Genomic DNA, 12,452 nt, shown 5'->3' with positions numbered 1-12,452 from the left:
GTGAGACCGGAATCAAAGTCGCCACGTTAATTTAATAATTAAAAGGGCATCAGACAAAAGAGGAACAAACATCTCAATCTCCTGATCAGGGATATTTTTAGCAGAACCACGTGCGTGACACAGTACACAGGGAGGAATCTGCCTTCTGAGTGCTCAGCCGGCAGGACCCCAGGGCAGCAGCTATAGCATACATCTGTTTATACACATATATAAAAATACCCCACCCATATTTATTGGGGAACTGTGTTTTGCAGCTGTAGGTACCCTGACCACGATGCCCTCTCCAAAAAGGATCTGATCTGTTCAGTCAGAAGTTCAGTTACTTTCTGCCCACATGGTCTGAATTTAAATGCTGATTCATGTCTTTTTCTCCCACCCTTCAAATCAGGCTCCTTGCACGAGGCAACAGCAGGCTGGAGCTGAATCTGGACTTGGTTCCTGTCCCAAACAAAGTGGTTTGTGCTCAGTGCAGGTTTGTCCAGATGTGGGACCAGCTCAGAGATGATCTCACAGGTGCCACCTGCACCATCCAAGTGAGCATCACCGACGTCCTGTGTCAGCTGGACAGTGCTCTGTGCATCCTGCCACACACCTCCTCTGCTCCCAGAGTCACCATCATCTCAGCAACACTCGGGCCATGCTGCAAACGAGAGGGAGTCACTGAACACACAGAACTCAGCCCCTGGCAGTGTCTGTGCACCACAGTGACTGAACCAACAGAGCAACTGAGGGGGCTCAAACAAAGCCTTGGGGCTTCTCCTCCTGAAGGCAAATGCCAGCCCTGGTTGGAGGGAGCTGAAGGATCAGCACCAGAGCACGCTGCAGGTAAGGTCAGAATTGTTTTTACCTGGCGCCCGCTGAGCGCCAAGCGGAGGAGCTGCATCATGCTGCTGTACTTGGTGTCCCTGGTTTGCTTCTGGAGACTTCTCAGGCCTTTGTTCAACTCCTCCACAGTGAAGTCAGCTGCCTGCCTTCTCATGAGCCTTTAGGAAAGAAGGTGTCCTTACACTCTGGGACATGAAAACCACAGGATTCCTATCCCTCACCCCTGCCCTGTGCCAGGGCACTCCCTCTGCTCACCAGAGGCAGAGCTCATTCAAAAGAGCAAGTTTAAACTACAAAGTTATGCCACAGACCTGGAAAACCACAGTAATTCTGATTAAGAACACAATTTTCAGAGATGAGGAGCCTTTGCTGCCACGACTCAGCTCAGACAGCAGCACACTTACCCTATGACCAGTTTTCCTATTTCATCTGCTTCTGCAGAAATTGTTTGTAGCTGCTGCCGGGACACTGAGGGCCTGACCCACAGGTAAGAGTAATCACTCGACACCAGATTCTTCAGGAAGCTTATGTGACCCTGGGGAAAGGAAGCAAAGCTGGCAGGGCAGAGGGCTGTGCTGTGGAGGAAGCAATTCCTCAGCCTGGAGGACGGTGGCACAGAGCTCTGCCACTACTCGTACTTTTCTCAGCAGGAGGACTCTCTCCACGTATTTGTTTTCCAGAACATCTGGATGCACCTGCTGGTCCCCATAGACGAGCTCCACCAGCCCCTGCAGCTCCCTGACGAGCTTCTGGCGCAGCCCCTGGTTCTCAATGTGACGGCTGAGGTGAACCCTGGGACAGAGCAAAGCCCTGCTTTTGGATTGCTTGGGGTTACACTGGATCACCCCAACCCCCTTCACAGAAATCACAGAATATTCTGAGCTGCAAGAGACCCACAAGGGTCACCAAATCCAATTCTTAAGGGAATAATCCATCTGGGGCCTGAACCCACAACTTTGGCATTCTTAGCACCACACTCTGACCAACTGGGCTAAAACTGGAACTGTTAGAAAAGCAACACTCCTCTAAAACCAGTGAGACACTCTACAAAGAAGCATTTAGCTCTGGTGCCCCACAGGGAACTGCTGATGAGGCCCCTCTTAGCAGCACAATGTCCCAGCAGCATGAGTGTACTTGCAGAAGAACCTTCTGGAAACGTTAACTCTTTTTAGATGTTATTTTCTTAGGTTATAAACTTAAAGACTTTAGATCCTCCCAGCTACACCCACCCTCTGCCTAGACTTTCAAGTGTTGCCATCACCAGTGTCCAAGCACAGAATGGGAGACAAGCCAAGTGCAAGAAATAAATTCCACTGACGTGCTGCTTTCTACATTTCACTAAATTTTTTACCTGTTGAATTCTGGGAGCGCCTCCAGGTCCAGGAGAGCAGAATGAGTTGTAATTCTGCCTACTTCAAACTGGGAGATCAGCTCCTCCAAAGTCCTCCCCATCTGTTTCTCTGGAACACAACCCAAAGGGAATGACAGGGCTCTGAACAATGAGCTGTCCTCACAGGGCTGGGCTGAGGAAAGGTGACACAGGACTGCCACCTGTGCAGTGCCAGCAGCAGCAGGGACATCCCCTGGCAGGCAGGAGGGAACTGGCAGCAGGCACACACGGGATGCTGCTGTGGGGAATGCTGCTTGGCTCCTGTCACCTTCCTCAGCAGAACACCTCCCCTCAAAGCCAAAGAGAGCTCACACAGCCAGGAGGCTGCACTGCCCAAGGAAGATTTCATTCCCAGGCAGAGTTCTCAGAGCATGAGTTAATTTGTGATCAAGAACCACAAAAGGAGACGTTGACTCAACTCCTCCTGGTCTGTCAGGTTAAAGGAAAGGTGGCACAGGTGTCAGACAACACTGCAATTATTAACCACAGAATGCAAGTTTTGTCAAGACTTCACAGAGTTTCTCAGCCTTGAAGTGAGGGCTTTCCCGAGGAAGAGCCCATGAAGCCCCTGACTCAATTTTAATGGCTGCACAGAAAGATTTCCACCATTCCAGCTGCTTCCACAGGAGCTCTGCAGAAGGCCAGGGGGCACCTCAGTGACTGACTGGTTACACAACACCCATTCCCTGACCCCTTCAACACTGACAAAGCTCTCAGCTATCAAAATAAACCCAGCCCATGCTACAAAGCCAGCATGAAGTGAGCTGGTAGGCAGGAGCCTGGGGTGTTACCTGTGAACCCCGAGCCACAGTTGGTGACAATGTCCAGCAGTGCCTCTGGCAGGAAGCCATCCCGAGCAAAGCGCTCCAGGAAGATGTCCCCCTGCCTCTTGGACAGCTTGCCACCGTCCTTGTTCAGCAGCAGTGGGAGGTGGCCAAACTGAGGGGGCTCCCAGCCAAAGGCTTTGTAGAGAAGCAGGTGCTTGGAAGTGGAAGCCAGCCACTCGGTGCCGCGCAGGACGTGGGTGACGCCCATGTGGTGGTCATCCACCACGTTTGCCAGGTGGTACGTGGGGAAGCCATCCCCCTTGAGAATCACGGGGTCACCTTCCACCTCAGCCACCTCGTGCCTGTTCCAGCCATAGACCAGGTCCTGGAAGGGCTCCACGCCCTTCTCCAGGTGGAAGCGGATGACGCAGTCCAGGCCCTGGGACAGCTTCTGGGACACTTCCGCGGGCGTCAGGTGCCGACACCTGTTATCATATCTTTGGGAGATGAGAACAAGGCAAGATGAGAACATCAGCCATTTTTGCATGCCCAAAACTCTAAGCAGACTCCTGAATTTTAGCCATAACCTGCCCACTACACACCCACTCCAACACCTCATCCCTGGAGAGCGACACACGCTGTCCCTCTCTATGGGCAGTGTGGCACAATCACATTGCTGCGAGGCTTTGTGTGAGTGCACAGCCCCGAGGGGCACAGGGACAGGGATGTACCAACCCCAGGGGACACAGGGACAGGGATGTACCAGCCCCAGGGGACACAGGGACAGGGACAAACCAGCCCCAGGGGACACAGGGACAGGGATGTACCAGCCCCAGGGGACACAGGGACAGGGATGTACCAGCCCCAGGGGACACAGGGACAGGGATGTACCAGCCCCAGGGGACACAGGGACAGGGATGTACCAGCCCCAGGGGACAGAGGCACAGGATGTACCATCCCCAGGGGACACAGGGACAGGCACAGGATGTACCAGCCTCGAGAGGCACAGGGACAGGATGTACCAGCCCCAGGGGACACAGGGACAGGGACAAACCAGCCCCAGGGGACACAGGGACAGGCACAGGATGTACCAGCCCCAGGGGACACAGGCACAGCACGTACCGCGGGGTCTGCTGGCGGCGCAGAGCGTCCCTGCGGAGCAGCTCCAGGCGCTGGGGGCTGCAGAAGCAGCGGTAGGCAGCTCCGCTGGCCAGCAGCGCCGCGCTGGCCTGGCCATACAGCTCCAGCCTCAGCGACTGCACGTAGGGCCCGGCAGGGCCACCACGCCTGGGGCTCTCGTCCGGGGGAATACCTGCAACAGCAGCAGGTGAACAGCTGGGTTGCCAGAATAGCCCAAAGGCAGAGTCAGACCTCCCTCCAGCTGAGCACTGTCAGCCTCTAAAAGGTAAGGTTTCAGTAGGTGAAAAATTAAAGATGTTTCTGAATACCTGCCCAGTCCAACATATCCTCTATTCCTTCTGCAGCTCCGGGCACCACCCGATTCTGATCTGTATCCTCCACTCTTAAAATAAAGGTTCCTCGGTGTTTTTTGGCAAATATATAATTGTACAAAGCGGTCCTAAGGCCACCTAAATGCAGAAAACCTGTAGTGGCAGGGAAACGAGAAGAGGCGGTCACAAAGAAGACCCAGGGGAGAGTTTTAAATATGAGCTAGAAGGGCGCTGGATGGTGCCTGCGATGGCAGTGTCACCGAGGCACCCACGAACACAGCTCCAGGGGCATCAGCTGTGAAAATGACTACTCCCAGGAACAGTGACCTGGAAATCCCTTCTAAGCTGGCACATGCCAAAACAGCATTGCCACGGTACACCGACAGTGACCCGCACGACCGGGAGGGCAAGCCCGGGAGCTCCGGCAGGAGCACTCCTAGGAGCCCTCCAGAGCCCGAACTGATGTTTTTGAACCCAAAACTCCGCCCACGCCGCAGCGGAGCCCCGGGGGTGGGCAGGGGCGGGGCTGCCGAGGGGTCGGTCACCTGTGGGGCTGGGCCCGAACCGGACCCGCGGCCCCCGCTCGGGGCCGGGGCCAGGTCCCGATCCCGATCCCGATCCCGGTCCCGATCCCGATCCCGATCCCGATCCCGATCCCGATCCCGGTCCCGCCGCGCAGCGCAGCGCGCGCAGAGCTCGCGCCATCCCGCCACGCGCCCACGTGGCCGCGGCGCCGCTTCCGCCCGGCCGCGGCAGCCAATCCCCGCGCGCGTCGCCGCTGGGGGCGGGGCGTCCTTTAAAGGCGCCGCCACCCGCGCCGTCCTGTCACGCGAGGGCACCGCGGCCGCTGCCACGGGCCCGACAGCGTGGGGAGATTCCGGTTCCCGGAGCGCTGAGCGGAGGGTTCGGCGCCCCTCCCGCCTCCCGGCGCGGCGCGGCTGGTGCTGCGGGGGCGCGATCTGGGGGTCCCACCGCCCCCACGCTGAGAGGCGGGCGGGGGCGACTACGGGAGCCGGCGCGGCCCAGCAGCGGCGGCGCGGCGTTTCCCGGCGTGCCCCGCGGCGGATTGTACACAATCATCATGGCTGCCGCCGCTGCCGCCGCCGATGGTACGAGCGCGGCCGGGAGCCCGCGGTACCTGGAGGTACCGGGAGCCGGCGCTGCCGGGACCCCGCGCTGCCGGGAGCCCGCGGTACCCGCCGCCCGCGGTGGCGAGAGCGGTGGTGCCGGGAGCTCGCCGTGCCGGCAGCCGGCGGTGCCCGGAGCCGGCGGAGCCCGCGGTGCCCGCGGTGCCGGGGCGGGGGGCCGGGGCCGGGGCCGGGCCGGGCCGGGAGGCGCGCTGCGGGCGGCGCTCGGGGGCTGGAGCGGGGCCGGGCCGGGGCAGCGTGCCGTGGGCCGGGATCTTCCTGTCCGCTCCCCGCAGGTGCCGAGGAGCCGGGCATGGAGGCGGAGGCGCAGGAGCTGCCGCTGGGCTGCGGCGGAGGGGGCGGCTCGCCGGCGGCGGGGAGGTCTCCGGAGGGTGAGGAGCGCCGGGAGCCCCCGCAGGCGTCTGTCAGCAACGGCGGCGACGAGGACGGCGGGAGGGAGCTGGTGGAGCTGAAGGTAATCTGGAACAAGAACAAGTACGACGTGAAGTTCTGCCTGGACAGCACGGGAGCCGAGCTGAAGCAGAAGATCCACTCGCTCACAGGTGTGTCGGCACCGCCGCCGCCTCCCCCGCGCCTCCCTCGCCGCCGCCGGCTCTAATCGCTGTGCTTGTCTCTAGGCCTCCCGCCGGCCATGCAGAAAGTTATGTTCAAGGGACTTCTGCCAGAGGAGAAAACGTTGCGGGAAATCAAAGTAACAAACGGAGCGAAAATAATGGTTGTGGGCTCTACCATCAACGATGTGTTAGCAGTAAATACGCCCAAAGAAGCTGCTCAACAGGAGGTCAAAGCTGAGGAAAACAAAAAGGAGCCACTTTGCAGACAAAAGGTAATTAATATCTCAATAATTGCTGGCGTGGGGGAGTGGTAGGATTTACGTGGTTGTCCTACACGCACTTCTGGGTCCTGTTCCTCCTCAGATCAAGCTGGGGGTTCATTTCTGACAGCTCAGCGTTGGAATGACTCTGGGCAGGGGAGTAGCAGAGAACTGTTTAGTCCAGCAGTGACTGGGGCTTTGGAAGACACTGCTTGTGGTGCCAGGCACAGCCAAACATTTTGATAAAGACGTTGAAACATTTAATGGATATTAGTGTAAACACAGCCCAGATTAGTTCTGCCTAAAACCTAACTAATTTTTATTGGCACAAAAGAATTTGATCTCCAAAAACTGCTTAAAACTGCTCAAGGTGTTACCAGCCCTATACTTTCCTCAAAATAACCTTGATTAAAATTAAGTAGTGCCTCCATGAAGCATGCTGCTGGTTTTCTGTGATTTGTCACGATTCACACTCAGTGTAAGTCCCATCATTTCTTAAAGGTGCTCAGATACAAGCTGTGAGTGTGGGTTTGGAGGTTTGCACTGCTCTGATCCACTCTGGTTTGCACTGCCAGATGTGGAGGGTTTCTGCCACTCATGGGATGCAATGCTTTGGTTTTTACAGACATGTATTGTGTCTGTGTGTATTTGAGCAGGCTGTTATCCTTGGCATTATGTTGGAGTTCCATTCATTTTGATAAATTTATTGAGAGTATCTTAGAAAGTGCACAACTAAGTGTGAAAATAACTGTAATAAATGCCTGTGCACAGCCCTCAGCTGTCTCAGTGCCATTGGGATGTGAGCAGGGGGCAGCTGGAAGTAAACTGCAAAGCTTCATCATGTTCCTGTGAATTTAATTTCTGTTTTTATGTTGTAGCAACACAGAAAAGTGTTGGATAAAGGAAAACCCGACGATGTGATGCCTTCTGTCAAAGGTGTGCAGGTGCGTGAATGAGGTCTTGAGACACTCAGAGTCAGAAAAGAGACTTGTCTGTGGTCTGAGACCTTTCCCCACTGGTTGCTGTCTCAGCAGAGAGCTGGAGGGATGGATGATCCTCGAGGTTAAAAGGTTGAGAGCGTGTGTCTGTGGTGCCCCAGGCTGCCCTGACTGGCTGTGTCTCGTTGCAGGAGCGGCTGCCCACGGTGCCGCTGTCCGGCATGTACAACAAGTCAGGGGGCAAAGTCAGACTGACCTTCAAACTCGAGCAAGACCAGCTGTGGATTGGCACAAAAGGTGAGCACCTCTCAGCCTCGGGGATCAGCAGTTGGTGGTTGGGCTGTGACTGAGCTGTGTGACCTAGAAAAGCTTCTGCTCTGACTAAATCGTGTTTAGGGAATGATGTTGGTGTTGCAGCGCTTCAGAAAACTTTGTTTCCTTTTCTCATGTGCCGTTCTCCCTGGTCATTGAATAGTACTTGATACTCCACGTGGGGCCCTGGAAAGCTGGGGGTCAGTGGTGTCAGCAGATAATGGTGCTGTAATGGACAGCATTGGGCATTTCTGGCATATTTCAAAGCATGGATTTGATGCCAGCAGTACACAGGAGCCCAATGGCTTAGCCAAGGAAAACTCAGAACTGGGATAGAAACTGGGAGTGTTGGCACCTCTGGCACTTTCTGTCCTTCCAGCCAAAATTATGTGGGTGTCTTGTCTCAGTAATGCTCTGGGGTGCTGTGCAGAGGGGTTGGCTTGCAGTCATGAGTGGTGCCAGGAGGAGCTGGGAATGACCTGGGGATAGCATGCCTTGCTGAGGGTGTCTGTGTCCTGGTTTTGGCTGGGATAGAGTTAGTTTTCTTCCCAGGAGCTGTTTTGGATTCAGGATGGCAGCAGTGCTGATAGCAGTGGATGTTTTGGTTGTTGCGGTGCAGTGCTTCCCTCAGTCAAGGACTGTTTGGTGTCTCAGACTCTGCCTGTGAGGAGGCGTGCAAGGAGATGGGAGGGAACTGGCCACAGCTGGCCAGAGCTGGCCAAAGGAATATTTCCCACCACAGAGCATCGTGTGCAGTATAAACTGGGGGCAGTTGGCTGAGAGGGACTGGTCACTGAAGGGGGACAGGAGTGGTCAGCAGTTGGTCAGCAGTGAGGAGCAGCTGTATTGGGCATCACTGGTTTCTCTGGAGTTCCTTTTTTTTTTTTGGTTGTTTGCTTTTTTTGTTTTTGTTTATTACTGTTATTATTACCATTAGTAGAAGTAGTATATATATTTTTTGTTTCACTTATTAAAATGTTCTTAGCTCAAACCATGAGTTTTTTACTTTTTTCCCCTGGTTCTCCTCCCCATCCCAGCAGGGCAGGGGGAGTGAGTGGCTGCTTAATTTCTGGCTGGGGCTAAACAGGACCCTGGGATCCCCTCACCTGCCAAGGAAGCTCCTTCAGTTTGGCCAATATAAAGTGAAGAACAGGAGGGATGAAGGTGCTTGCTCACTTAAAGCAGCCTAATTGGGTGGTGATACTGCCTCCAGCTGCTATGGTAGTTCCAAAGTAAGCAGAAATCTCAAAAGTTTTTGACCTTTTCTTTGTAGGACAGACTTGACCGTGAAGATTTTTTCTGGCTTTAAAACCTCTCGGTGCCAGCTGCAGTGATTTCTCTCCTGGCCAAAGAGATGGAGCAAGGCATTGGGGGGAGGTTTTTAACTCTGTAGGTTGGGCAGGCAGATTTTTGTGTTAGTGATCCCAGGTTCTAAATCCATGCTCAGTATTTAGGTGACTGATCTCTTCCATCACCCCCTAGATGAGTTTTCAAGTGTGGTGTTTCTGAGGTGTTCTACTTAGTGTTGCTTAAGCTGTGAATTTGATTTTTCTTGTAGTCATGTTTCCTGTAACCTGTTCCCCTACTTCCCCAAATTAGCAGCAGCTTGCTGCCTCTAGGGAATGGTTGTAATTGCTGCCTGTTATTGGGAAAAACTTCTTCCTTCTGACAGAGGCCAGCAGGTAAGGGCTGCAGTAAACACATCAGGCTGTTCACAGCTTGTCACTTGCTGGCTCTGCAGAGTTGGAGCTCTTGCCCTCAGCCCTGCAGCCTCCCTGGCCTCACTCCCTTGGTGCAGGAGTTTGTAGTCTGAATTTGGTACAGGCAGCTGTTCCCCAGTGCTCTGTGTCACTTGCACAGAGGTGTGGATAATGGGATTTGTCTGTTGGTGAGATCTCAGGGCAGAAATTGATTTGGGGGATGTTAAACAAGGGCAAAGTGGGGTTTTACCTCATGGATGAAGTCACAGGTCTGAACAGGTGGTTCAGAGTGAGCTCGGTTATCAGGCAGAGAATATTTTTCCTGATGTCACTGAGTATTTCCCTGTTGCTTTCTGTAGGTAGGTTTGAGATTTCTTGGATCACCAGTTAAACAGATCCATCTCAAGAGCTCAGAGTTCAGTCTCTCCTTTGTAAAGTGTTTTGGGTATTCTCTGTCTTGCAGAAGATAATTTTTGGCTGATGCTGGATGCTTGAACTGGAAGGCAGGACCTTGGAATTAAGTGTTCAGAAAGGAGTGGGGACAGAGCTGACAGGAAAACTCTGCCTGTACTTTGTCACTCTGTTGTTGCCTCTGGCCTGATGTCACTCTGTGGTCTTTTTGGGGCTTCAGTTTCTCTTACTTGTTTCTTTCCCTATTTTTCTCTTTTATATTCCCCTCCCTGTGCTTCTCTGCACACTGCCTGAGGCTAAAGCCTGGCCTAAGCTTTCAGAGTTAGCTCAGTGTATCTTTGGCAGCTTTCAGGCTTGCTGTTGAGAATTCAGTGTAATCCTTGGAAGTCAGTCCTGGATGTTCTCATACCTGGACTGGATTCCATAGGACGAGCATCCCTGCTGCTCAGAGGGGAGTTCTGAATGGGAAAGCATTAAGTAAAGCCTGGGATTTCTCCTCACTCAGTCTAGGCCCAAATCATGAGCACTGAAATACTCATGAGCTGTGTGATCCAGGTTTGGATTCCTTCACCTCCTGGGTGGGTGTGGGTGTGGTGCTGCAGCCACCCCATCCTGGGCAGCAGGTATCCAAAACTCACCTGGAGGGGAGACCTGAGGAGGTTTTGGCATTAATGGAGGTGGTGTATGAAATGAATATGAAATACTGCTTCCCCACATGTCAGAAATAATACTTTGATCAATTTTAATGTAGAGAGAACAGAAAAGTTACCCATGGGGTCCATTAAAAATGTGGTGAGTGAACCTATTGAAGGCCATGAGGATTATCACATGATGGTGAGTAATGGCTCTATTTAATCATATCCATCTAATTCCTTCATGCAGCACACACCACTGAGGCTGCAGCTCAGAGCAGCTGGAGGTGGATGGTGGCTCCAGCCCTCTGAGGGCTCCTCACACTCTCAATATTTTGGGTCCATATTGAGTGTCTGCAGCTGTGTGGAAATCCAGACTGGTTTCACACAAACATGAAGTGCTTGAACATTATTTTGTGAATGCTGACACTGTCCCTGACTGTGACAGTGTTAAACCAGTAACCATACTCACAATTTCTTGATTTCTTAATGGTGGTGGTATTTTTTGATACCTGGTTTAACTTCTAGATTGTGGTATTTATATGAACAACAGGCCTTAATGGAGGTTAAGAAAAAAAGGATTTGATGCTGTAATATCTTTTCACACCTGCAATTTTCTGAACAACTCACATGGGATCTAGCAACCTTGTATTTCAGAAGAGAACTGTGCTAATGTACTGAAATTTTGGCTGTTTATTTTAATCCATGGGTTTTTTTTAAGATCCTGCTTTTCAAAGCACAGTAACTAACTGTTGATGTTGAAGTAAGTTTCTTTTCTACAAGAAGTCTGTTTCCTTCTTTAGGGGGAGGAAAGGGAAATGTTTTTCCTTAAAGTCATGGCCTGCAGGAGGGTGCTCCTCTAGTCTGTGTCCAAATACTTGATTTTTGATCACCCATGTGAGAAGAGTCCTCTTCAGCACATGTTGCAACAAACTTACCCAGAGCCAGGGCAGAGGCTCTGGCATGCCATGGTGCCCCTCTCCTGGGCATAAGAGAGAAGTTGAGAATAGGACATTGTCTAAATATAAAATCCCCTGACTATAAAACATGGCCATTGTTGTGTTTAGTTCCTGTTTGGCTTCTCAGCTCTGTCCCTTCTTTAGAGACTCTGAGTTATGCTTCAGGCTGTCTACCAGAATAATTTCCTGGTGTTCTTGAAACTGGCCAGGAGTTCTGGTTGCTGTTGTGATGTTGTAAAAGGGAAGAGCTCCTGGTTTTCTCAGTGCTCTGCAGCTCTGGTTCTCTGCAGTGCTCCTTTAATTGCCCACCAAAGAGCTGTGGTGTGCCCTGAGTGCTGCAGGTGGGACAGGCTGGTCTGGTTTGGCAGTGGATGAGCTGTGCCTGTCCACTGGGACCAGCCCTTTGTTCCCCTTGTGTAAATGTTGTCATTTTTAATTGCAGGCGTTTCAGCTGGGCCCAACAGAAGCATCTTACTACTGGGTCTATTGGGTCCCAACTCAGTATGTGGATGCAATCAAAGACACGGTGCTGGGAAAGTGGCAGTATTTTTGAAAGCACGCTCACCTCTGGCACAGGAAAATGACACAAATCTAAGGACACTGCTGGGAGAGGCCTCCAACATCCCTGGATGTGACAGTCCTGGAACTTATTATTAAAACATGCTAAACGAGGCATGGATGGAAGCCAGAGGTGATGTTCTTTCACCATTAGTTTACTTTTAACTTAAAAGATTTCACCATCCCTTTTCTGCAGTCAGCTTCAACCATATTTAAAGCAAATACAATGGAAATCAATAAACCTTAATTCACAAAATATCGTGTGTAATACACTTAAATCTGCTGAGAGTTGATCTTCCAGTTTAGTTTTAAAAAGAAAATATTGCAATGTATTATTGAGGATTTTTTTATGTGGTTTGAACAAAACCAAATATTTTCATAATCTCTCAGTTATCAGCATTAGGCTTAATTTAGCTACTTGGTTGTGTCTGGGACTTTGAGGAGCAGATTTTTAAGAATAAACTGTAGCAGTGCACAGCGTTGCTGTTCGGTGAAGCCATATCCCGCTGGCCCTCCAGGGCAGCCTCCACTCCTTGGTAGCAGAACT

At 52.4% G+C, this 12,452-nt stretch overlaps 2 protein-coding genes across 2 annotated transcripts; one reads left to right on the top strand and one right to left on the bottom strand.

Moving 5' to 3' along the window:
* Positions 1–12: 12 nt before the first annotated feature.
* EARS2 (glutamyl-tRNA synthetase 2, mitochondrial) lies at positions 13–5,138 on the bottom strand. Its single transcript, XM_033074492.1, has 9 exons — positions 4,979–5,138; positions 4,431–4,586; positions 4,105–4,294; positions 3,007–3,479; positions 2,177–2,285; positions 1,464–1,617; positions 1,230–1,360; positions 848–983; positions 13–640 (listed from the first exon to the last, which is right to left on the bottom strand). The coding sequence occupies exons 1-9, from the start codon at positions 5,136–5,138 to the stop codon at positions 557–559; spliced, it is 1,593 nt and encodes a 530-aa protein (XP_032930383.1). The 3' UTR covers positions 13–556.
* Positions 5,139–5,458: 320 nt separating this feature from the next.
* UBFD1 (ubiquitin family domain containing 1) lies at positions 5,459–12,161 on the top strand. The gene is made up of 7 exons (XM_033074261.1): positions 5,459–5,542; positions 5,857–6,123; positions 6,199–6,407; positions 7,274–7,339; positions 7,525–7,630; positions 10,508–10,590; positions 11,790–12,161. Exons 1-7 carry the CDS (start codon positions 5,515–5,517, stop codon positions 11,898–11,900), a joined length of 870 nt encoding a protein of 289 aa, XP_032930152.1. The 5' UTR covers positions 5,459–5,514; the 3' UTR covers positions 11,901–12,161.
* Positions 12,162–12,452: the final 291 nt, after the last annotated feature.

Source organism: Catharus ustulatus, chromosome 16 (assembly GCF_009819885.2).
Source record: "Catharus ustulatus isolate bCatUst1 chromosome 16, bCatUst1.pri.v2, whole genome shotgun sequence".
Taxonomy (NCBI): domain Eukaryota; kingdom Metazoa; phylum Chordata; class Aves; order Passeriformes; family Turdidae; genus Catharus; species Catharus ustulatus.
Note: the sequence above shows the minus strand (reverse complement) of the source record. Positions and strands in the feature narration are given on the sequence as shown.